Source organism: Heterodontus francisci, chromosome 2, assembly GCF_036365525.1.
Source record: "Heterodontus francisci isolate sHetFra1 chromosome 2, sHetFra1.hap1, whole genome shotgun sequence".
NCBI classification, from domain to species: domain Eukaryota; kingdom Metazoa; phylum Chordata; class Chondrichthyes; order Heterodontiformes; family Heterodontidae; genus Heterodontus; species Heterodontus francisci.
In genome coordinates, this window is record NC_090372.1 from 42,283,225 (window position 1) to 42,310,384 (window position 27,160).

Here is a 27,160-nt window from a genome sequence, read left to right on the forward strand (position 1 = left end):
TCAGACTGAATTTTTTGAAGAGGTGATTAGAGCAATAGTGATAGGAGATTCGATAGTCAGGGGAACAGATAGGGATTTTTGTGGCCGCAGACATGAATCTAGGATGTCATGTTGCCTCCCTGGTGTAGGATCAACAATGTCACTGAATGGCTGCAGAGCACCCTCAGGGGGGAGGGTGAACAGCCAGCAGTTATGGTCCACATTGGTACCAACGACATAGGCAGGAAGAGGGATGTGGTCCTGCAGAAAGTCTTTAGTGTGTTAGGTAAGAAATTAATGAGGATCTCAAAAGTAGTAATCTCTGGATTACTCTCAGTACCACACGCAAGTGAGTATAGAAATAGAAGGATGGTGCAGATGAATGCATGATTGGAAAGATGGTGCAGGAGGGAAGGCTTTAGATTCCTGGGGCACTTGGACCTGTACAGGCCAGGCAGGTTGCACCCGAACAGAGCTGGGACAAATTTGCTTGCAGGGCAATTTGCCAGTGCTATTGGGGAGTATTTAAACAAACTTGGCAGGGGTGTGGGAACCAGGAGATAATACAAGAGAGGAACACCAAGGTGCACAGAGAATTGGAAGATAAAGACAGCACTAGAGTAGAAAATAGCAAGTATTTGGGATCAGATTGAGACTGTTAGACAGTACTAGAGAAGGGAGTAGTCCTGTATTAGATGGAAACGAACTGAGAAGGACTCTCTCTCTCTTGGCCTCCTTGTCTCGAGAGACAATGGGTATGCGCCTGGAGGTGGTCAGTGGTTTGTGGAGCAGCGTTTGGAGTGGCTATAAAGGCCAATTCTAGAGTGACAGACTCTTCCACAGGTGCTACAGATAAAATTGGTTGTCGGGGCTGTTACACAATTAGCTCTCCCCTTGCGCCACTGTCTTTTTTCCTGCCAACTGCTAAGTCTCTTCGACTCGCCACACTTTAGCCCCGCCTTTATGGCTGCCCGCCAGCTCTAGTGATCGCGGGCAACTGACTCCCACGACTTGCGATCAATGTCACAGGACTTCATGTTGCGTTTGCAGACGTCTTTAAAGCGGAGGTATGGACAGCCGGTGGGTCTGATACCAGTGATGAGCTCACTGTACAATGTGTCCTTGGGGATCCTGCCATCTTCCAAGCGGCTCACATGGCCAAGCCATCTCAAGCGCCGCTGGCTCAGTAGGGTGGATGGGAAGGAAAAGACAAGATTACAATGCATGCGTGTAAATGCAAGGTGTGATGAATAAGGTTGGTGAGCTACAAGCGCAAATAGCAGTATGGGTATATTATGTAGTGGCAATAACGGAAACATGGCTTAAAAATGGTGAGGACTGGATATAAAGTGTTCAGAAAGGGAAAAAAAAAAGAGAGGTGGGGTAGCAGTCCTGATTAGGGAAAGCATTACAATGCTGAAAAGGAAGGATGTCCTTGAAGTGTTAAGGACAGAATCCGTTTGGTTATAGTTGAGAAGCAAAAAGGGTATGATCACACCATTAGAGCTATTCTACAAGCCTCCAAATAGTAACAAAGAGAGAGAGAGAGGAGCAAATCTGAGGAGGGAAATCACAGAGATGTGCAAAAACTATACAGTGGTGATACTGGGGGACTTTAATTAGCCAAATATAGATTGTGATAAATAAAAAGGGTAAGGAGGGGGAGGAATTCCTCAAATGTGTTCAGGAGAACTTCCTTGATCAGTATGTTCTCAGCCCAACTAGAAAACAGGCATTGCTGGATCTGGTGCTGGGAAATAAAGTAGGCCAAGTGGATCAAGTGGCTGTGGGACAGCATTTGGGTAGGAGTGATCATCGTATCACAAGGTTTAAACTCTTCTTCTTCTTTGGCCTCCTTGTCTCGGGAGACAATGGGTAAGCGCCTGGAGGTGGTCAGTGGTTTGTGAAGCAGCACCTGGAGTGGCTATAAAGGCCAATTCTAGAGTGACAGACTTTTCCCACAGGTGCTGCAGATAAAATTGGTTGTCGGGGCTGCTGCACAGTTGGCTCGCTCCTTGCGCTTCTGTCTTTTATCCTGCCAACTGCTAAGTCCCTTCGCCACGCTTTAGCCCCGCCTTTATGGTTGCCCGCCAGCTCTGACGATCACTGGCAACAGACTCCCACGGCTTGTGATCAGTCGCAGGACTTCATGTCGCGTTTGCAGACGTCTTTAAAGCGGAGACATGGACGGCCAGTGGGTCTGATACCAGTGACGAGCTCGCTGTACAATGTGTCCTTGGGGATCCGACCATCTTCCATGCGGCTCACATAGCCAAGCCATCTCAGGCGCCGCTGGCTTAGTAGGGTGTATAAGCTGGGGATGTTGGCTGCCTCGAGGACTTCTGTGTTGGAGATACAGTCCTGCCACCTGATGCTAAGGATTCTCCGGAGGCAGCAAAGATGGAATGAATTGAGACGTCGCTCTTGGCTGACGTACGTTGTCCAGGCCTCGCTGCCATAGAGCAAGGTACTGAGGACACAGGCTTGAAAGACTCGGACTTTTGTGTTCTGTGTCAGTGCGCCATTTTCCCACACTCTCTTGGCCAGTCTGGACATAGCAGAGGAAGCCTTTCCCATGCGCTCGTTGAATTCTGCATCGAGAGACAGGTTACTGGTGATAGTTGAGCCTAGGTAGGTGAACTCTTGAACCACTTCCAGAGTGTGGTCGCCGATATTTATGGATGGGGCATTTCTGACGTCCTGTCCCATGATGTTCGTTTTCTTGAGGCTAATGGTGACACCAAATTCGGTGCAGGCAGCCGCAATCCTGTCAATGAGTCTCTGCAGACACTCTTCAGTGAGAGATGTTAATGCAGCATCGTCAGCAAAGAGGAGTTCTCTGATGAGGACTTTCCATACTTTGGTCTTCGCTCTTAGACGGGCAAGGTTGAACAACCTGCCACCTGATCTTGTGTGGAGGAAAATTCCTTCTTCTGAAGACTTGAACGCATGTGAGAGCAGCAGGGAGAAGATGATCCCAAACAGTGTAGGTGCGAGAACACAGCCCTGTTTCACGCCACTCAGGATAGGAAAGGGGTCTGATGAGGCGCCGCTATGCTGAATTGTGCCTTTCATATTATCATGGAATGGGGTGATGATTCTGAGTAGCTTTGGTGGGCATCCAATCTTTTCTAGTAGTCTGAAGAGACCACGTCTGCTGACGAGGTCAAAGGCTTTGGTGAGATCAACGAAAGCAACATAGAGGGCCTCTGCTGTTCACGGCATTTCTCCTGTAGCTGGCGAAGGGAGAACAGCACGTCAATGGTGGATCTCTCTGCTCGAAAGCCACACTGTGCCTCAGGGTAGACACGCTCAGCCAGCTTCTGGAGCCTATTTAACGCGACTCGAGCGAAGACTTTCCCCACTATGCTGAGCAGGGAGATTCCACGGTAGTTGTTGCAGTCACCCTTGTTCTTCTAGAAGGTGATGATATTGGCATCGCGCATGTCCTGAGGTACTGCTCCCTCGTCCCAGCACAGGCAAAGCAGTTCGTACAGTGCTGAAACTATAACAGGCTTGGCACTCTTGATGATTTCAGGGGTAATGCCGCTCTTCCCAGGGGCTTTTCCGCTGGCTAGAGAATCAATGGCATCACTGAGTTCCGATTTTGTTGGCTGTACGTCCAGCTTATCCATGACTGGCAGAGACTGGGCTGCATTGAGGGCAGTCTCAGTGACAACATTTTCCCTGGAGTACAGTTCTAGGTAGTGTTCCACCCAGCGGTCCGTTTGCTTGCGTTGGTCGGTGATCGTGTCCCCTGATTTAGATTTGAGGGGGGCAATCTTCTTGATGGTTGGCCCAAAAGCTCTCTTAATGCCATCATACTTCCTCTGATATTTCCGGTGTCAGAGGCCAGCTGAATATGACTGCATAGGTGTTGCCAGTAGTCATTTGCGCAGCGCCTGGCTGTTCTTTGTGCAGCGCTTCTGGCTGCTTTAAGTGCTACGGATGTTAACTCGCTGGGGGCTTTCTTGTAGTTCAACAGTGCAATGCGCTTAGCGGCTATGACAGGTTCCAGCTCTTCAATGTGAGATTGAAACCAGTCTTCATTCCGCTTCACGCATTTGCCATAGGTTATGTTTATGTTATCATAAGGTTTAGACTGCCAATTCAGAAAAGCAAGGAACAAAATAAGGTAGAATGCCTAGACTGGAAAGAGGCTAATTTCAATGTGATGAGAAGGGATCTAGCCAGGGTAGAATGGAACCAAAGACTGGCACAAAGAGCTGTCTTGGAACAATGGGTTATCTTTAAGGAAGCGATGCTTCAGGTACAGGTTAGGTACATTCCAACAAGGGTAAAGGGTGGGGGGAATAACAATAGGGCTCCTTGGTTGATGAAGGAGATAGAGATGACGATGAAACAAAAGGGTGTCTCATGCACATCAGGTGAACTCATCAAGTGAGAACCAGGCCATATACAATAAGTTGAGAGGGGAAGTGAAGAGTAAAAGAAGACTGGCAAAGGGAGAAGAAGAAAATAGAATGGCAGTCAACATAAAAAGGAACCCAAAGATCTTCTACCGGCATGTAAACAGCGAGTAGTAAGAGAGGCAGGCGCGCCTATTAGGGACAGAGAGGGTAACATATGCGTCAAGGCACAGGGCAAAACTAATACATTTGAGTACTTTGTATCAGTGTTCATTAAGTAAATGGAGGCTGACAAAATATCGGTACAAACAGAGAGAGACAATGGATAGGATAAAAATTGAGGGTGGGTTCACCTGACGTGAGGGTGGGGGGAGGCCGGGTATGCTTAGGGTTCATAAGTCACCTGGTTCGCATGGTTTGTATTCCAGGTTGCTATGGGAAGTGGGAGTGGAGATGGTGGAAGGGCTTGCCTAATCTTCCAATCTTCCCCGGATATGGGGGAGGTACCAGAGGATTGGAGAGTGGCAAATGTGACACCTTTATTCAAGAAAGGGTGTGTGAGGACAGTCCTAGCAAGTACAGACCAGACACTTTAACATCAGTGGTGGGTAAGGTTTTGGAAACAATAAGCATGGAAAATATCAACAGACACTTAGAAAGGTTCGAGTTAGTTAAGGACAGCCAGCATGGATTTGTAAAAGGCAGATCATGCTTGATTAATCAAATTTTTTTTGATGAACTAACAGATAAGGTTGATGAAGGAATGCATTGGATGTTGTTTATATGGATTTTAAGAAAGCATTTTACAAGGTACCACATAAAAAGCTGGTAAACAAAACTGAGGCTCATGGAATAGGAGGGTCAGTACCCAATTGGATAAAAATTGGCTTAAGGGCAGAAAACAGCGAGTCGTAGTAAATGGTTATTTTTCAGACTGGAGGATGGTAGACAGTGATATTCCCCAAGGGTCAGTGCTGGGACCTCTGCCTTTTTTGCTATGAACTGGATCTTGGAATATAGAGTGGAATCTCAAAATTTGATGACACCAAACTTGGAGCTGAGGCAAACACTGAGGATGATATGAATTGCCTGCAACAGGACATAGATAGACTAGAATAATGGGCAGAAAGGTGGCAGATGGAATTTAATATTGACAAGTGTGAGGTGATTCATTTTGGCAGAAGGAATAGGGAGAGGCAATATATACTTAATGGCACAGTTCTAAAGAGTGTGCAGAAACAGAGGGACCTTGGGGTGCATGTGCATCGATCCATGAAGGTGGCAGGACATATTGAGAGTGGGGTTCGTAAAGCATATGGGATCTCGGACTTTACAAATAGAGGCATTGAGAACAAAAGCAGGGAAGTTACGCTGAACCTTTAATAAGCTCTGGTTAGGCCCCAACTGGAGTATTGCGTCCAGTTCTGGTCACCACACTTTAGGAAGGATGTGAGGGCCCTTGAGAGGGTACAGAGGAGATTCACTAGAGTGGGTCCAGGGTTGGAGAATTTTAGTTACAAGGTTAGCTTGGAAAGTTGGGTTTGTTCTCCTTGGAACAAAGGGAATTGAGGGGAGTTTAGGGCGGCACAGTGGCACAGTGGTTAGCACCGCAGCCTCACAGCTCCAGCGACCTGGGTTCAATTCTGGGTACTGCCTGTGTGGAGTTTGCAAGTTCTCCCTGTGACCGCGTGGGTTTTCGCCAGGTGCTCCGGTTTCCTCCCACAGCCAAAGACTTGCAGGTTGATAGGGAAATTGGCCATTATAAATTGCCCCTTGTGTAGGTAGGTGGTAGGAGTCTAAATTTGCCAATGACAAATCTAGGTGGCATAGTAAGCAGTATAAATGGAAGCACTCAATTACAAAGCGGTTAAACCTGTATATAACTTTGGATTGGCCTCAAGAGGAGTATTGTGTCCAGTTCTGGGCACCACACTTCAGAAAGGATGTGAAGGCATTACAGAGGGTGCATAAAAGATTCACAAAAAATGTTTCCAGGGATGAGGAACTTTAGTTACATGGAGAGGCTGGAGAAGCAGGGGCTGTTCTCCATGGAGAAGAGAAGATTAAGAGAAGATTTGATAGAGTTGTTCAAAGTAATGAGGGGTCTGGACAGAGTAGATAAGGAGAAACTGTTCTGGTTGGTGGAAGGATTGAGAACCAAAAGATACCAATTTAAGATGATTGGCAAAAGAAGCAATTGCAACATGAGGAAAAACACTTTTTTTTACGCTGGAGTGGTTAGGATCTGGAATGCATCGCCTGAGATTGTGATAAAGCCAGATTCAATTGTGACCTTCAAAAGGAAATTGGATAATTATCTGAAGAGAAAAAAATTTCAGGGCTACAAGGCAGTGGAACTAGGTGAGCTGCCATTGCAGAAAGACAGCACAAACACAACAGGCTGAATGCTTCTGTGCTGTAACCATTCTATGATTCCTAAAGTAAGGAATGGGCAAAACTGTGGTAAATGGATTCCAATGTAGGCAAATGTGAGGTCATCCATTTTGGACCTAAAGAGGATAGAACAGAGTACTTTTTAAATGGTGAAAAGCTCGAAAGAGTGGAGGCCCAAAGTGACTTGAAGATCCAGGTACACAGATCATTAAAATGACATTAAAAAAATCAAAAGCTAATGGAATGCTGGCATTTATATCTGAAGGACTAGAATACAAGATGGTAGAAATTAGGCTACAGCTATAGAAAGCCTTTAGGCCACACCTGCAGTACTACGAGAAGTTTTGGGCACTTTACCTTAGGAAGGATGTACTTGCCTTGGAAGGAGTGTGTTATATGTTTGGTTCTGCATGCTGCCAGCTTATTGAATCTACCAGAGAGGTTCTTAGAATGTAGTATTTAAACGTTAATATTTATTTCATAACAACTATATAGGCTCTACACTAGCCAGTGTCTCCCCTTCATGGTGTATCTGTTCTCGAGTCTCTCCCACATGATCTCTTACATCATCATGGTGGGCGGTATTCTTTACACACTCTCAAGATTAACTCTGTCATACCCTTATACTACAGAGTTCAGCGTAGATTTACTAGAATCATACCTAGACTCCAAAGGTTAAATTGCGAGAAGAGATTATACAAACTAGGCTGTAAAGGGTGATTTGATGAAAGCTTTCACAATAGTAAGGAGAACAGATAGGGTAGATACAAAGAAATTAATTCCACTGGTAGGGGAGTCTAGGTCTAGGGGGCATAATCTAAAAATTACAGCCAGATCTTTCAGGAGTGAAATTAGGAAACACATCGACATACAATGAGTGGGAGAAGTTTGAAACGTTCTTCTGCAAACAGCAATTAATGCTAGATCAATTACCAATTTTAAATCTGAGACTGATAGATATTTGTCAACCAAAGGTATTATACAGGATAAGAGCCAAGGTGGACATATGGAGTGGGTTGCAGATCAACCATGATCTCATTGAATGACAGTACAGGCTCAAGGGGTTAAATGGTCTATTCCAGTTCCTGAATTCTGAAATTCTACAGAAACCTGAGGTAGCCAGGAGTGCTGTCTGGAAACAATAAATGGTCTTAGTGGTGCCAGAGTAGGAACAGGAGGAACAGAAAGAAAAATCAGCCAGGTTGGAAGTTGTGCATATGTGGGCATCAGGTGAAAACGGGTCTAGGTCCAATCATGAAGTCTAGTACAGTTGAATCTCCTGCCAACATTCACTGCCTTAGGATCGCCACCTATATGAAGGACTGCTAGGGCTGGTGGAACTGTACAGCCAATAGGAGTCACCACCACTCCCCACTCCACCCTCTCCCTGGTTTGGGAAAGGAAGGGAGCAAAAAAAAAAAAATCGATATGCATGACAAATCAGTTTCAAAATGGCTACTGGCGAAAATGACACAATGACTAAATAGAACTGAAGCCTTTGCAGAAAGAGCAACAATCATCTGGTTATCTCTATCATCCATCTGGATGTGATGTTTCCTTTCAATACTTGTTGGAGGAACTTTAAACAAAAATTCTTTTTGAGTGTGCTCTGGTGGAGAAGACAGACTCAAATGACATTCATGGTTTCCAGCCACAGAAATCCTGCAATGAGCTACAACTGTCCTGTCTCTTATCAGCACTGAATTTTATTAAGTGTCAAGTACAGTAATTATTCAGATATTAGTACCAACCCCTTCCCCAAGAAAAATCAAAACTTTGATAAAAGTGAGTGTTTAGGTGAAAATCTGACAAAGGTAATAGGTTAAAATAAGATATTTTATAGCATGAGTGGATGAAGAGTTAACCTAGTTGATCAAAATTTTATATTTACATTCAATCAAAAATCTCGTCAAACACATACAAACAGCAAGCAGTATATCCAGAGCACCTGGTTTGAAAACAAGATTCCACAGTGCATGAATGATGCCTCCCAGAAGTTCTGCTGAGATTTCGCAAGGCTTTATGGAAACATGCAAAGGTTGACTTGTGAATTCCTCACATGGAACATTAAACTCAACATCTCTATTACTATTCTTTTGAAGAGATTCACTGCAAAAGTCAAACAAGTAATTCTTCTCACCATTGTCTGAAATATCCAGTTTTGAAATGTTATGGACTTCTGCAATGCAGCCTTCCAAAATCTGAGCCCCACCTGACCTTAGCTGTGGACAAAGAAGTTTGAAATTAGTTTTATTGAGCAACTGGGATATCCCGAGGTGATTTAATGAATAATGATTTTACCAACAATTACGAATAGGCATTACAGAGATGTTGCGCTATTCAACTACCGGGACATAGATAATATCACCATATCTCTTATTTTGTTATGCAAGCATACAGCACCTTTTCAGGAAGGAGGCTTAATTAGGAGACAATTTTAAGCAGATCTTACAATTCTTAAACATGCCTTTTAGATTTTCTGTCATGTAGCCTAATGACGTTTGGAAACGTGCTGGTCATTTCTACCACAGTGGACAATGTTCAAGGCTACTGCGAGTCGACAAAAGCAGTTTAGCATAGTGGCAACTTGCACTCTGCTTTCCACAAAAGCCCAAAAGTGATTAAATACTACGCAAGGATTCAATGAAATGAGAGATAAGTAAACTCTATAAAGTTTTTTTTTTATACAAGCATGTGCATCAGCTAAATTTTAAAAGAGGTGCAGCGTATTCTCTATGAAATAAAATGCATATGCAGTCTGGTCATTTTGTTGTGCTTAAAAAAATTGAATTATCCAATAATTCAAATTAAGCAATGTCAATAACACAGCAAACAGGGAATTAGAGTGCGAAAAATTTGAATTATCTGATAATTTGAATTAAACACCTTTGAATTGAGTCGACTGCAAACCAAAAATCAACGCAAAAGCAGCAGGAAGCAGCAATTGGCAAGTGGGACAAAATAAATATGGTTACTGGAATTATGTTTTAATGATCAATCTAGAATAAAAAAAGCTAAGTGATCGCTTCCTTACACTAATGATATTATTGTTCACAAATGCTCTCAACACTTAGTTGCTAATTTCTTCCTCCCTCCCACCCTCCAGCAAGTAATAAGTTCCAAACTGAAGTAGCCAGCAAACTTTAAAGTTCTTAATATCATTGATGAAAATTATTTTATGATTAGCATAGCTCAGCCAGTTTTTAAATAAATTTTTTTTGCAACCCAGTTTAAAACAAAATATGTACCAAATAGAGATTTAACTGCTTGCTCTTCAGCACTTGTGGGCTTCAAATCCTGGTTCCTGATGTAGGCTCCCCACAAGTTTCTACCAGATTATCTACCAGATAATGCTCAATAATAATTGTGATGTAAAAACATTTTAAAGGTGACACGAAATTTAAAAGTTTTATCAATTCCAATTGTTATGTCAATTTACATTCCCTTAACTCCATTTTATAATATTCAGCTGTTAAAAAATGAGTATGAAAATTCATTTTGAAAGCTGCAACCGATAGTCAAAAAGAACAGTATTACCATTAATTGACTCAACGACTGACAACAGACTATAGATTTCTAATAAAGGTTTTCTTACAGCACTGCTTCAACATGTAGACCTTTTATAAACAAAAAGGCAGAACACTGCATGATAAACAAGTAGCTTAAAATACAGTATGCCGTACATCAAGACATACACTAAGGCTTTTTTCTTTAAATAATCAAATTAAACTAGCCCAACACATCATACAAACACTGGGCTTGAGCCAAAAATGTTATTGCACAAAAAATCTGCGCCAAACAGTTCTAAGGTAATCCTGACAGACGGATAAGGAAGCCATTTTCTGGATCAAAAAAGGTTAAAATGCAGGGAGGGTACTTACACAGTGACCAAGCTAAGGAAAGCAATAGAGGGGAAAAGAATGGCATATATCAGTGCAGAGCTGAAGTAGGCAATAGCATCACAGCACAGCAGTTCAGCAACCCTACCTTCTGCATCACACTAGCCCTTGAAAATTGTTAAAATAATTGGCTAAACAAGCCCTGAAACAGATCTGGTTATTCAGCTGGTTTTACAATATATTACTATATCAACATCAGCAAATGCAGATTCTCCAATATATAGAAGCATGGTCACTATTAAATTAGCTAATACTTCTAGACAGAACTCCTTGATGAGACATGGGTTATGAAGGGGAATGCATTGAAAAAGTTGATTTACTTGCCCTGCCTGCTGAATTAATTTTATCTATTAAATTAGTTATGATATATTGCTGATCAACAGGTTTAGAACTATGCTAATCCAACAACACCCCCAATTCAAGAACAAACCTTTATTGATATATTCCACTTGGTCATAGTTACTGCTGAATTTATCTAAACTAGTGCAACCTTATTATAAGGTTAACAAACAATATTAATTTAATCCCATTATCTGGAATTACTGGACAGGAATATATATTTTAGCATATTAAAATAGGTAACATTTTACAGGACTCCGTGATTTACGTAGTCATTAAACCAGGCCATGCAGACCAGATTTGTGGAGTTAGCTGATCCCATCTAGGGTAGTAGTAGGGAATATGCCTCAGCAATGCTGAGTTAGAGATGGAAGAATCAGCTGTGGTATCCAATTTTGATTGCCACAAGGCAGCCCCTGTTAAAAAAAAAACATGTGTGAGCAGGTGCAGTTTTGGCTATGAAGATCACCGCAGCCTAATGGCCTAACGGCAATCACTGGCAAGGCTCTTTTATGAACACAGGTCACTTGTTGTGGTACTCTCAAACATCTGAGGCCCAAATCAAATCTTTCAGGAGATAGGGGAAAATGGTCAAGAAAAATAAAATCCCTAAGGATTAATAAGCCTCAGTGCATATTCTTCAAACTTGAAAATTAACTGAGTTTTAAGTAATTCCTCACCACACTTTAAAATTAAATTAGTTAAATAAATAAAACTATTCCTTCTTACCTCACAATTGCTAAGGTCAAGAGAAACATCCTTTAGATGAGGATTGCAAGAAAGGCCAAGTAGAAGTGCTCTGTAAAAAAAGAATTGCCTTCAAATAAACATTGCAATACCAACCTTGGCAGCGTTGAAGAGAAAACACCAAGCCTAACATTTTCACTACTTTCTGTTTCTTGCTGGAACTTAAGTAGCAATCATAACCTTCCCATGCCTTCACTGCATGATATTAAATGGTTCAAAGTCAGCAAAAGGTTCTTCACATAATGCAGAAAGTAAAGCTTCAGGAACATTTGGTGCTGCAGTGGTTAGACATGGGCCAGGATTCAAACCAGCTTTGACTGACGGGGAGGAAAGTCGCCGCTGTTTGCTGGCTGTTAACGGTTCTATGTGAAGAGAGGATGGACATTCTCAAACCACGTCCTAGCGGTAATAGGCCTCCAGCACCAAACTGGCCTAACTCAGCATCAATTGACAATCACGATGACTTGTATAAGAATTGAAAAAACTGTCACACTAATGAGTATGGAATGCACATCTGAGGTTGGGAGAACGCCATTAAGGCAGAGTAAAGGGAGCTTTACACTGCATCTTGCTGTTCAACGTCTGACTTGGTCATGTTTGATGCTGATACTGTGTGCTTTAAATGAGAGTTGAATTTCCCACCACTAACCTCCCTTAATCTGTTGAGCAGAAATAAATATACAATGAACATATAAAAAAAATTCTGGCCAATGGCAGCACAATGGGCTTGTGCAGCAATGCACTGCACCATGAAATGGCAAGATATGAGTTCAAACTCAAGATATGCCAGGCAGGATCTACACCATGCTGCTGGGAAAATAAAGGAGAAACTGAGCATCAGCCAGATTTTCCCTTTCCGCCGAGAGAAGAAATTCTACAATGGATAAGATCAGTGTCACTGAATGTGACACACCTTTGAGGAGGTGGTTACATATCAGCAAAGAAACTCTGCAGATCAACTGCCTGCTCTCTTTACCAGAGAACGATAACCGGCTTGAGGGCAGGGGCGAGAAAAAGGACAAGACAGGAGGAGAAGGAGAATGATTCTTCGTCACCTGTTAATACACAGAAGCCAAAGAGACTACATTGATAAAAGTAATGCCTATCAAAGAGAACAAACAAATACTGACTTGACTGCATCCGGAGAGAGTTTGGTGCCTGACAGGTTGATGTGTCTCAAAGCGAGTGAACTGCTAAAATACAGTTTGAAGGATGGAGGGACTTCCTTCCCCTTCCTGTAACATTGAAGGAAGAAGACTTCATGTTGAGATGAATCTTCAACAGAATACTTGTTCATAGACTCAACAACGCACAACAGTAGAGTGAGAGCTACATGTGATGTTTAGCTCATTTCAATATACTAAAGGCTTTCAAAATGAAACTTTATACATTAGGCATATCAAATTCATACTAAAAAGTGTGCATCTGCCAGTGCTGGATACTCTGGTTGTTCGAGAATTCAGGAAAAGTAAATTTAAAAGCAGTAAGAGCAATGTCAAGGCTGTAGGGCAGAGTAGTAATTTGGGTTTAAAAAAAAGCAGTGGTTCAGGAAGCAACGGACAGCTTAACAAAGGAAATGGGGCATTCGTGCCTAAAACGGCATCAGGGGGAAAAAAAAAAAGAGGAAAATTAAATGCACTATTATCTGTATGAAGCATTTTGCAACAAAATAGATTACTTAATAGGATAGATAGAAACTAACAGATTTTATCTAATAGCCTTTAGAGAGACCTGGCTGCAGAGTGATCAAAGTTAGTAACTAAATATTCCAGGATACCTGCCTTTTAGAAGAGATAGGCAAAATGGAAAAAGGATGGAATACAGTACAGAAAGGATCTTAGCTCAGAAAATCAAGATGTAGAATCAGTTTGAGTGAAGCTAAAAACATCAAGGGGCAAAAAACATTGATAGGAAAAGTCTATACCCCCCACTAAGAGTCATTGCAGTGTCAGGTAGAGTATAAATCAGGAAATTAGAGGTGCATATAACAAGGGTAATTCAGTAATCATGGCCGAATTTAATCTTCAAACAGACTGGGGAACTGGGGAAACCAGATTTGCAGAGATAGTGTGGAGGACGAGTGTAATATATTTTAAGATATTTCTCTAGGTCACTATGTCAATGAACCAACTAGGGAACTGGCTTTTGTAAATCTAGCAATGTCCACTGAAACAGAGTTAATTAATAACTTGGTAGTAAAGAAGCCTCTGGGGAAGACTGATCATAATATGATAGAATTTTACACTGAGTTTGTGAGTGATTTAGTTAAGTATGAACCTAGGGTCTTAACTTTGAACAAGGCAAACTATGAAGGTATGAAGAGCAAGTTGGCTAAGGGAAACTAGATTAAAAACTGGATTATGATGGTAAATAAACAATAGCAAACATTTTTAAAATTAATTCATAATTTGCGATGAATATGTATTTCATTAAGGAATTAAAAACACCTTGGGAAAAGTGACCCAAACATGGCTAAGAGAAGTTAAAGATAGTATTAGATTAAAGGAAGAGGCTTATAATGTTACCAAAAAGAGCAGTAAGCCTGGGCATTGGGTGGATATAAGAATCACCAGGAAATTGTGAAAGAAAGGTAAAATAGAATCAGACAATAAACTAGCAAAGGACATAAAATCAGATTATAAAAGCGTCTATACATATGTAAAAGGAAGGGGAGATTAGCAAAAGTACATAAAGGTCCCTTCGAGGCAGAGATGAGAGAATACCTGCCTTCACAGTAGAAGAGATGAAGAGATTCTGGAAATAGTGGGGAACCAAAGGCCTAGTGAGAATGAAGAACTTAAAAGAAATTAGTATTGGTAAAGAAATAGGAACTGGAGAAATTAATGGAACTAAAGCCAACCTAATACCCAGGGCCTGATGGCCTACATCCTAGGATTATAAAAGAGATAGTGGATGCAGTGATTTTAATCCAGATTCTAAAACATTCCCCATGGATTGAAAGGTAACAAACATTAACCCTGCTATTCAAGGAAGGAGGGAGAGAAAACAAGGAACTATAGGCCAGACAACAGATGGAGTCTGCTTATACCAGAGCCCTTCCAAACCAGAAAGTCTTGTGCCCCAATTGCTCAAGAGCCTGCAGAGCAAGAATTGGCCTCTTCAGTCACCAACTATCATGCCGAACTACCAGAGACAAGGCCTCCCATGATCTTCGCCTGCGGAGAATCTACCATCATCACCATAAGCCAGTTAACCTGACATCCATAGTGGGGACAATGCTGAATCTAATACTAAGCATGTTAAAACAGAGCACTTATAAAATCATAATATGAGTGGGCAGAGTCAACATGGATTTATAAAGGGATAACAGTGTTTGACAAATCTATTAAGAGTTTTTTGAGGTTGCAACTACCAGGGTTTATAAGGGGAGCCAGTGGATGTAGTCTGCATGGATTTTCAAAAGCATTCGATAAGGTGCCACACAAGAGATTATTAAATAAAATTAGGGCTTATATTTTGGACTAACATATTGGCATGGATTGAGGATTGGTTAATGGACAGAAAACAAAGAGTAGGAATGAACAGGTCATTTTCAGATTGGCAGGCTGTAACTAGCAGGGTACTGCAAGGATCAGTACTTGGGCCTCAACTATTTGCAATCTATAACAATGACTTAGAGGACAGGACTGAGTGTAATGTATTCAAGTTTGCTGATGTTACAAAGTTAAATGGGAAAGTAAGCTGTGAGGAGGACACAAAGGGCTGGATTTTCCTGGTCCCGTGGAGACAGGGTTGAAGGGGCCGGGAAGAGCCAGCAAAATAGGACGGCTCCACACCGCATTCCTGTCGCCGGGGAACTTTCCTAGGGCAGGTTTGAAATTGGGCCAGCTGCCCGCTCCAAGGAGGCCAGCAGCCAATTAGTCCAATTAAAGTCTGGGCGGCACAGTGGCGCAGTGGTTAGCACCGCAGCCTCACAGCTCCAGGGGACCCGGGTTCGATTCCGGGTACTGCCTGTGTGGAGTTTGCAAGTTCTCCCTGTGTCTGCGTGGGTTTTCTCCGGGTGCTCCGGTTTCCTCCCACAAGCCAAAAGACTTGCAGGTTGATAGGTAAATTGGCCATTATAAATTGTCACTAGTATAGGTAGGTGGTAGGGACAGGTGGGGATGTTTGGTAGGAATATGGGATTAGTGTAGGATTAGTATAAATGGGTGGTTGATGTTCGGCACAGACTCGGTGGGCCGAAGGGCCTGTTTCAGTGCTGTATCTCTAATCTAATCTAATCTAATCTGACTTGGGGCCATTTTGAGCAAGTGCCAGTACTGGAGCCATGCTCTGTGTGAAGGCCACCAGCTCAACTGAGGTGGCCTGCTGGTGGTAGGCCAGGGGGCCAATGAAGTCAGGGGCTCCAAACACCAATCATGGGGAAGTGGGGACTAAAGGCTGCACCCCCGACTGTGAAAAAGTCTGCGGAGAAGTTACCCCTCCATCCCGATCGCCCTCCTGATGGCCCTACCGGCTTTGGGCTTCTATAGATGATCACTTCCATAAAGACAGCTGAGGTCCATGTTGAGGCACCCTTGCACTCGCCTGCCTGCCTGTTTCGGTGGGGCTGATGTCCTTACATTACTGTGAGCCCACTGATTGGGCCTGCAGCATCGGGAGCCCGCCCACCATTCTTAATAGGATGGTAAGCGCCGAGACAGCTAATTAAGAGGTCGCCTCCGGGAGGGTTGCACCAGAGGCAGCGCTGACGACATGGGCCCATGTGGTCCCGATGTCCACTGGAAGAAATAGCCCAAAGAGGCTACATAAGGATCTAGATAGGTTGGGTGAGTGGACAAGACATGGCTGATGGAACATAATGTGGAGAAGTGTGAAGGTATCCACTTTGGTAGACAAAAAACAGAATATTTTCTAAATGGCAACAGACTGGGAAATGTTGGTATTTAAAAGGAACCTGGATGCCCTTTTACACAATTCACAAAAAGTTAACATGCAGGTACAGCAAGCAATTAGGAAAGCAAATGCTATGTTAGTTTTTATTACAAAGAAAATGGAGTATAAGAGTAAGAAGTTTTACTGCATTTGTATAAGCATTGTTGAGATCACACCTGGGGCAGGATTTTCCCTGCAGGCTTCTGGACCCCGACGCAGGGTCAAATGGGGGCCATGACCCTGCACTGTGTCGCAAACAGTCACCAGGCTGTGATTATCCCCGAATTGACTAATTAATTGCCAGAGGGTGGGCTCACCATCCAATTAAAGACAGCAGGTGCGTTCTTGAAGTTGGAAGACAAATAGGAGGCCCTTAAGCTCAGAAACACCAGCAGGCTGCCCTTTCAACTAAGAGAGAAAGGGCACCCCAAAATGGAGCTGCCCTCTCTCTAACTTTTTTAAACTTTCAAATAAAAACTGGCCTCAGCAGCTGGGCCACCAATGTGGAGGGGAAGCTCCCCACAGGATGTCCAATGGCTGCTGCTGAAGTCAGGAAGGCAGAGTGAGCCTCATGCCTGACTGGAGTGTGGGCTCCCATGGGCTGCTGCTGGGAAGCCGCCTCCTGGCAGCTATGCTCTGCACTGATACTTGCGGGAACCTGGAGGCTGATTGGAAAAATTCAGTTGGCCTCTGACAGTCGGCCTTAAGCTGCCTTAATTAGCTACCTGCTACTTATGGGCAGGTAGCAGTGCCAGTCACCTTTCCGCCTCCGGAAAAATGGTCTGGAAAGGGATGGTGCCAAGCGCTGGCACGATGGCCGGCAACATAAATTTTTGCACCTGTCCGCATTTGTGTTCGCCCCCACCAGGAGCTAAAAGCTTAGTCCCTGGATTGATTAGACTAGGCCTATATTCCCTAGTTAAAAGAATGAGAGGTAATCTCATTCAAACATATAAAATTGTTAAGGGGCTTGACAGGGTAGATGCAGGGTAAATGCTTCTAGACTGTCCAGGGGAAACAGGGGTCAGAAACTCAGAATAAGGGGCTGGCCAATTAGGACTGAGATGAGGAGAAATTTCTTCACACAAAGGATGGTAAATCTTTGTAATTCTTTACCCCTGAAAGCTATCGATACTCAGTTGCTGAGTATATTCAAAACAGAGATCGATAGACTTTTGGATACCAAAGGAATCAAGGAATATGGGGAGAGAGAGGGAGAATGTATGAGGTAGAAGCTCAGCCGTAATTTGACTGAATGGCGAAGCAGGCTCTAAGGGCCAAATGGCCTGCTCCTATTTCTTATGCTCTTATATTAATGTTTTTACAATCGTCACATAATGATAATTTACACCTTTGCATAAATAAATCCCAAACACCTCTTTTCCTGTAACTAACAATTCCATCAGTCTCCTCTGAAAGTCTTTTGGAAACCTTCAAATCTTTGAGAGCTGTAAAGGGAAATGTCTTCTTTCCTGACCCTAAGATTCCGCAGTTCTACAGTTTACCCAACATTATAGTTAGCCTTTAGTTTATTCTGACCAATGAGAAAGAGGAGATGCTCGGCAAAAATCCATCTGGCTATTCAATTCATATGCACATTTTTACTCTGAAGAGCCAATAAGAGGTCACTGCATCTGAAAGGCATCTGGTCAGTACAGCTTTCTTAACCTCGCATTCACCTGCTACATTTTTAAGCACTTCACCAGGTGTTTTTGCGCCCTCTAAAAACCAAAGTAACACGTTAAATACATAAAATCTGATAATGTGGATTACCCAGGAGTCAAACAGAAAGCCGTGTTCCTGTGTCCTCTCAGACAGCAGAAGGATAAACATGATCAGTTTGTTTCTCCCTAACTGACCTGCTTTTCATTTCATTTCAGATTTCTAGCATTTTTGGTCTTTTCTCTGTTTGAACAGCAGAATCGACAAAGGAATGCTTACATCTCACCTCCTTAGATGCAAAAGTAAAAGACTTCACACCTGGACTAACTCAAGAGAAATCCTAAATTTGAACCAGCTTTGCACCACAACTTATATGAGATATTTTATTGGTGCTTATGTGAAGCAAGTTACATGCATACTGGTTACAATCAGTGAAGGTGTTGTAAGACACTTCCTCAGAAACCCACACCAATATTGCCATTTACTCAGCGAGATGGCACTGAGAATATAAATTTACAGCCATAGAAATACCCTCCAACCGTTAATACAGTTCTCATTAGCCCAGAGAAAAATTAAGAGGGGGAATTCCTGGCAGATGGAAATTGTGAGCAAACTGAAGAAACTCCACAATAATATCTGGACTGATCAGATCCTTGCCCACCACTGAAGCACTGGACGGAGGGGCTGACATTTGAAAAAAGGCTGATGTCTTCATCTCTTCCACACCACTCAAACCCTGATCCATGACATCAGTGATCAAGGTGATCTAAGCAATGATGCTAAGGGACACAAGAGGCTTCAATGCTTTTTCTAGCCTTCTAAACTGATAGAATTGACTGAGTCATGTTCCCTTGCTTTTCAAATGATTCTCTGAGGTAAAATACTCCTTTTGGCATATGTACATTGATACTGTGCAACTGGAGACAGGCACATATCACTCCCATGGCTATAAAGAAGGAAAACTCATCAGTGCCAATATTTACAGAAGAGGAGGGAAGGGTGCAGGGAACCCACCAAGGCTGGGGATGAGGATGTCCTGCCAAACTTAATAGCAGGATCTAATTATCATCTTTTTGCTCTGATCCCCACCCGGGATCTGACCAAATTGAGAGTCTGGCCAGTGGCCAGGAAGGAACTCCCTTGGGGATGGCCCCTAGCAATCAGGGGTGGGGGAACATAGGTTAGCAAATGGGAGGGGGAGCAAGAGATGGTCAGCAGTGAGGGGGTGGGGGAGAGAAAGAACAGTCAAAATTGGAGGTTGGGGGGTGGTGGAAAGGCTGTCATCATGGGACGGGGGGGGGGGGGGGGGGGGTGAGGGAGAGAGACCGACCGCGATCAGTAGATGGAGGCTGATGGTTTGCGTGAGGGGGCAGTCTTGCTTTTGCAAGAACATTTGTCTTTATCTTGAAATCTAGCTAAGTTTTTGGTTAACATGCCCAGGAAGCAAATGGCAAACACTGTCTGGTAATTGCCTTTAGCTTCTGGACGTCATGTGTCGCATCATACACACTCACTCCAGTCTTTGGAAGCAGTAAACAATCACATTAGCCCCCGTCTTAAATTTGATATATAAAGCAAATTCAGTATACAAAAAGGTGGAGAAGCACATTCGTAACAGTCTTATGCAATGACAGTAGAAATCCTTCTATTTGAGTGAAGATAATAAAAGGTCTTTTCCTAAAATTTCTCATCACTGTGGGTATCTAATTCATATAAATGGTTTCTTAAAAATTCATGACGACTTTTCTCTCTTTCAAGTGTTTCACTGGTTGGTTCCTTATCTAGGATTTTCAAAAAGACTACAATTTGAACAGAACAACTCTTTTTACCATTGGATCATAGAAATTTACAGCACAGAAGGAGGTCATTCGGTCTACCGTGTCCATGTCTGCTGACAAGTAGCCATCCAGCCTAATCCCACTTTATAGCTCTTGGTCCGTAGCTTTGTAGGCTATAGCACTTCAAGTACATATCCAAGTACTTTTTAAATGTTTGGAGAGTTTCCGCCTCTACTACCTTTTCAGGCAGTGAGTTCCAGATCCCCACCACCCTCTGTGTGCAAATATTTCCCCTCAAATCCCCTCTAAACCTCCTACTTCTTAACCTAAATTTATGCCTGCCTAGAGGAATAGGGTCTTCCAATCCACTCTATCTAGACCTCTCAATTTTATACACTTCAATTTGATCCCTCCTCAGCCTCCTCTGTTCTAAAATTGATTAAGTTCTTCGATAAAGTGATGGGCAGAGTTGATGAGGTTAGTGTGGTTGATGTTGTGTTCATGGACTTTCAAAACACGTTTAACACAATACCATGAAATGGACTTGTTAGCAAAATTAATAGCACATAGGATTAAAGGGACAGTGGCATTGTGGATACAAAATTGGTTAAGGGACAGAAAGCAGAGAGTGAATGGTTGCTTTTCCAGACTGGAAGGAAGTAGACAGTCCCTGGGGTTAGTGTTGGGCCCATTGCTCTTTTAGATGTATAATAATGAACAGGACTTAGGTGTACAGGACATATTTCAATGTTTGTAGATGGTATGAAACTCAGAAATGTAGTAAACAGTGAGGAGGATAGTGAGAGGCTTCAGGAGGTGCTATGACCGAGACAGGAGGAGTGCACTGTTTTTCTAGTTCCTCTTCTCCACAGGTCACAGCATATATTTTAATTTTTTCCCAGTTACTGATACGGCCAATCATAGATTCTATTTTTATCCCAGAATAAAATACACAAACCAGGTTTGTTTAATAAACAACAAAATTATCAGTTTATTATAAAACAAGTCTTAACCAGTAACGATGCAAATCATGAACACGTAGATTGAAATATGAAAGTTCCCTTTTTACCTTAGCCCCTCACACACACCGGTTAACAAAAGAAACAGATGTACTCTTTAGCGCTCCATTACAAAAAAAAACAACATAGAATACTTTGGCCAAATACTTGCTAATTCGTCAAGAAAAAATAAGATATGGAAAGATGTTGTTTTAGTTTGGCTCCCAAATGCACGTAGACGACTGTCACTGGGATCTTTCTAGAACAGTTCTTCTCTGGCGACATTGAAAATCAGTTTAGGCAGACTTTCCAGGAAAAATGCAGCAACAATTTCAGTCTGTTTCTTACACTTGCTCCACAAAGCTGCTCAAAGAGATGGAAAAACTGGCAGGCCTTTTTTTTTTGAAAAAGAGATGGAACAAGCAGAGTTGGGGTTTGCTCCCTTGGCAAGTTTTCTCCAACTGTCTTTTTAACACTGTCCATATCCCAACTCACTGACCAAAGCTAAACAAAAAACAATGTCACAAGAGTCAAGCCTCCGTGACCTGTCACTTCTTTGTGAACATCTTTCCCCAAGTCAATAAAAGACCCTATGTGTAATTATCTGAAGACAGGTGCCTTCCAGTAAGGGCTTGTTTTTAGCCTTCCTTGATTTTTCCAGTTATTGTGCGTTTTCAAACCAAGCTCAGTCCAAAAGACATTCTGATTACATCTTTTTTTAAAAACCAACAAATTTCCAGCATCTGTGGAATCCTTTTCAGTTTTAAAACCCAAGCCCTCCAAAAAAAAATTCACAACAAAATGGAAGCACTCATAACAGAGGACAAAGACAGACCCGTGAAATGGACAAATACACGGCAAGTGACATTTAATGCAGAGGTGCGTGAAGTGATACATTTTGCTGGCAAGAATGAGGAGAGGCAATATAAACTAAATGATTCAATTTTAATGGACATGCAGTGTCAGAGAGACCTGGGGGATGTAATTACATTTGACAGGACAAGTTGAGAAGGCTGTTTAAGATGCATTTGGCATCCTTGGCTTTATTAATAGAGGCAGAGTACAAAAGCAAGGAAGTTGTGAAAAAAACCTTTATATAATCACTGGTTAGACCTCAGCTGGAGTACTGTGTTCAAATCTGGGCACATGTTGGGAAGAGTGTCAAGGCCTTAAGAGAGGGTGTAGAAGAGATTTACTAGAATGGTACCAGGACTTCTGCTATGTGGAGAGACTGAAGAAGCTGGTTTGTTCTACTCAGAGCACAGAAGGTTAAGATGAGATTTGATAGTGGTGTTCAAAATCATGAAGATGTTTGATAGAGTAAATAAAGAGAAATTGTTTCCACTGGCAGAAGAGTTGGTAACCAGAGGACCCAGACTGAAGATGAATGGTAAAAGCAGAGATGACATGAAGGTTTTTTTTTACGCAGTAAGTTTTGATCTAGAATTTTCCTGAAAGGAAAATGGAAGCAGATTCAACAGCAACTTTCAAAGAAAACTGGATAAATAGTCAAAGGGATAACATTTACAGGGCTATGGGGAAAGAGCATGGGAGTAGGACTAATTGGATAACACTTTCAAGGCCTGGTGGAGGCAAGATGAGCCAAAAGGCCTCCTTCTGTGCTGCATCATTCTATGAATCAACTGAACCAAATCCAAAGGGGAGGTATTCACAGTGTGCTTATCTTTTTCGCAAAGTGCAAAAAAGTAATTGCAATGGAACAGTAATCTAGTCTTTAATGTGTACTCAAGGGTGCACATCCATGGGAGCTGTGTTTTTCTTTTACTGGCTTGAGAATGGCCAAAGAGCTCAGGTGATTGGTTAACAACGTTATGAGAGAACAGTGGGCAGTGCGCAGAGCTAAGGAAATTACTAACTGTAGACTGTTAATTATATTGCACCTGGCTTTTGGAATCAGTTCACTGTTAAATCCCAAAAGAAACTGCACCAATATAAACAGGAGTAGCTTGCTGGCAAGTCAAAAACTGCTCTTAACTGGTCAATTGGGGAACTGTTCTAAGGTCTTGGTCAGGGAAAAATTAATGTTTAGTTTGAATACAAAAGCATTTTATGACTGCACTGACTTCCCTGGAGATTTGCATAACAAGTGTGCTGTGCAGGATGCCTTTGATAATGATTAATTCAAAACCAATCAGCAATAATTATACACACCTCCTGGAACAGCATTTGCATTCAGAACTAAGTGAATGAAATTCACTCAAATACTCAAAATACACTGACATTTTTCATGAAGTACGGACAGTACTAATGAATTGAACCAATTCTTCTCACATCCTTAGTTCAGATCTGCGTACTACTATTTTGCAGCTAAAATCACTTAACAAACAGCATTTAAAGGACATTTTTAGGATCCATTTTCAGGTGAACAGCTATTGGCTTCTTTAATATTGGATTGGTGCCAAGTTACTGCTGCCTCTGCCAATGTCATGGAACTGAAAGTACATTTGTTGAGGTCAATCACTGGAAAGACCCTATTTTTGTTAAACCAGGTCTCCAGGAAGCCAGCTTTAGGAATCTGGCAAGTTTACTTTACGCTTGCTGCCCGAGGCCTACTCCTTGGAAGCTGGCTGCAAAAGCAGAGCAAAAAAACAGCAATATAAAAGCAGTTATTAGAAAAGCTACTGCACCTCAACTAAACATTTGATCTCATCTGGCCAACCACCATAATCAGTTTCCAATCATTCTTCAATTCTTCCTACTTAACCATCTTTCCTCAGGCCACTTCCCATCAAGTCTTCAGATTATGTTTCTTGCACTGAAATTTTTCTCAATTGAGAAAAAGGGCAAAGGAAAAACAAATTTTTGCTAACCAAAGTGAAACTGTATACATGCCAATTCCAGAGGTGAGTTCTTTGCATCCACTTCCAAAAAAGAAGAGTTAAGGTTGGCACTAATAAGCTTTAAAGATCTGCCAAAAAAGGAAAATAACTTTTAGGACAGAATGACTACCTGTGTGATAAGATACTCTTGGACAGATGAAGAGATGCCAGCTGTTGACAACAACCTCGCTGAAGTGCTGCACACACCTGAAAAATATACAAGATAGCTTACTGACAGACTAAATAATTAACATATCCTCTATGTATGTTATAACAAGTGACTGGAGATCAAAAGTAATTCATTAGTTGTGAAGCACTTCAGGTTATCCTGAAAATGTGAAAGGTGCTATATAAATGCATGATCTATAGTTCTTGACCATTTGCCAGTATTGTCTGTACATTTATTCAGCTATTGTCATCAGCACACCACAAGAAAAATTGCACCAGAGCCAAAGTAATAACTTTAATGAACTACTCCAAATTGGTCCCACCGGTATCACCAATGACAGACCTGTAACCACCTGATCTTACACAGCTTAAAATACTCTCTCTGGATACACCAACATTTGGAAACACAAGCCCTAATTATTCTGCTGGCATGTTTTTCATCAGACAGACATATGAGAATTTCACCCACTCACTATTAACACTTTGCTGAAATGCTAGTAACATTAATCATTACTCGGGACGAACAGAAGGAAAATATCATTTTTCAACATAGTTAAATATGGTGCACAAGATGCAGTGTTTTGCATTCAGCTGTAAACGGTAATAATTAATCAAGTCAATGGGTGCAGAGGGAAGGAAGGAAAAAATTTACATTTTCATGACCTCTAAAACAGCAATTCAATAAAGATCACTTAACTGTCTGTTCAGATGTCTTGGTCAGGTCTCATACAGATAGACAGAGTGAATCTTGCTTCATCTGGGGCCACTTCCCTATCTGATGATCTTGCAATCATACAGATCCTACCCAGGCTCTCAGTCTTATGTAAAGTTACGCCCATTTCATCATGAACAGGTGGAACAGAGAGCACAACCATACTACATTATTAAAGTTCTTTTGTCAACTTGAATATTTATGTTGAAAGCCTTTGTGGGAGGGGGAGAAAGCCAGAGGAATTAATAAGTACTTCATCTTAAACGAGACACAGATGAAGTTTTCTCTTTGGTGGATCTACTGTTCTCAAACCCTCTGGTGTTATACAGCCAATAACCCCCTGCATTCCGACAATGTTAAAAAAAAATCTTCAGTTGACATATTACTGGTTGTAATTCAGCAAAGGGGGATCCAGAGTTAAGACCTTAAGGAAAGGAAGCCCACTAAAGTCCATGGAAGAATGTGACCTTGCCGATAAATTCCAACTCACCATTAGAAATGACTCCTGTGGTGCATTCCACATGAAAACACACAAAGCACCTTCATTTTCACGACTCGCATCTCAAAGAGGAAGCAACCCACAATCAGACAGGGAAGTGCCTCCATTTGGGTTCCCACTTTCGTGTGTACTTGGGTAATCAATGGAAGCAAACCTGAATCTTCCAAGGCTCATGCTGCAGTCAGACAACTGTTACTTCAGAAGAGTTCAAGATTGAAAGGGTACAAAAGAGTAGACATTAAGAGGAGCTACTTATACAGTAGGATGCTATCAGATTTGTTGCCATGGAGATGTTTTTGCCTCTGATGGGATGTGTGCAAAATGACTTGGGAGCATGAAGTAGTAGTATAATGATCTCCAAATGAGAGCCTTGACAATTGCTAAGAGCTAAATGCCAACCAGCAACCAAGTTGCACTTGTTGCCAAAAGAAAATTGTGACATATTTGGCAGTGGCCTCAAATCTTAGTCAACTAAAAATCTCCCTTATGGCATGTGCCTACATCTTAAAGGCTGCATATACAACTCAGTGCTTGCTTAATACAGGAGATGTAGCCATATGAAACATGGCTAAGGCTCATGAAGGAGCTCAACTGCATGTGTTTAAGGGAAGGTAGGTGTACTGGCAGTCAGTGTCAGTCTCTATTAAGTTCTGTTAATGAATGTTAAATACCTACAGGTTGAAGGTAATAGGATGAACAGGTGTTGGGTGTTGATCAGTTAATTGTACTCAAATGTATACATAAAGAGCCAGCCAGTACTGGCTAGGTGTTAGGAGTAGAGAAGTAAGCTCTGTGGCAAGCAATAAACAGTCTCCATCAAAACATCCTAATCTCAGTGTCTTCTTCACAAACAGGCCTGGAGGTTTCTCTAATAGTCAGGGGCAGGAGACCAGCCATGGTTCCTGTTAGGGCTGGCATCCATGCAGCAAGCCTCTTGAATCTTCTCCTCGTCAAAGTAGAAGAAATTAGTATTCCCAAGAGAGCCCCCATTTATTTTCAAGGTCCAGTTTACAAGCGTACCTTTTTTTAAAAAAATGGTAAAAGGAACTTCAAAAATCCTGACAGCTGCTTTAAAAATACTTGGAAAAAAAACTTGACAGTACCCTACATTTAAAAGAAAACAATAGAAATTCAAAAAAACTTTACAAAAATTTGAAATTAATCATCAACTCTTTTAATACTATTGTTTTTAAACTTTGTTTAATTGGGTCTCTGTGGCCTTCAATGACCGAGCGTCTTCAACCAGCCCTAAGCTAGCCTTACCAGCTTTTCCCTTCAGGTGGTTGGAAAGTTCAGGGTATTAACAAAGGAAAATGCAGCCCCACAGTAAACCCCAACCACCAGCTATCTTTTTTTCACAAGTGGCAGGTTGGGGGCTGCAGCGACTAAAGATGTCTGCATCAACAAGGCTTTCTGTGGTGGTGTATAGCAGTGGTTCCCAAATCCCTGATTTTCCTCCATTGGTTTCATGCATACTTGGGCAGTCAAACGGAGGAATATCCTCCTTCCTTGCTGGTTACTATACATAATTGTTTGCTATCATAGTCTGCAGCAACAAACACGAAGGAAGCTGGGGAATAGTCATGCCTATTGCCTTAGATTACTACAGACATCTTTACAGATGTTAAATCCACAACTAGTGGCAACAAATACTGCATACTGACAATTGGATCATGAACAGAATTGCAACACATCTGAGAAGATTAGCTGCCACAAGCCTCACGAGCAGTTGAAATTCATCATCCTGTTCATAACACAGATGGCTCAGCAATTTCTTATTGTCAGCGTAATCATTTTCAGCAGCCGGTGCCAGCATCTGGTTGGCATTCACAACAGTACCAATCAACATTGGAAAAATAGGATATCAGATTCATTATAC

General features: G+C 42.0%; 1 protein-coding gene across 3 annotated transcripts in view; it reads right to left on the bottom strand.

Moving 5' to 3' along the window:
- Positions 1–27,160, bottom strand: part of LOC137384042 (F-actin-uncapping protein LRRC16A-like) — a 488,125-nt gene that overhangs the window by 220,583 nt on the left and 240,382 nt on the right. For all 3 annotated transcript variants that reach the window (XM_068057622.1, XM_068057608.1, XM_068057615.1), the window contains exons 15-18: positions 24,033–24,109; positions 12,859–12,963; positions 11,711–11,780; positions 8,884–8,965 (exon numbers count right to left, since the gene is read on the bottom strand). In XM_068057622.1, the coding sequence (XP_067913723.1) occupies positions 8,884–8,965; positions 11,711–11,780; positions 12,859–12,963; positions 24,033–24,109 (334 nt within the window). The remainder of the gene's footprint in view (positions 1–8,883; positions 8,966–11,710; positions 11,781–12,858; positions 12,964–24,032; positions 24,110–27,160) is intronic.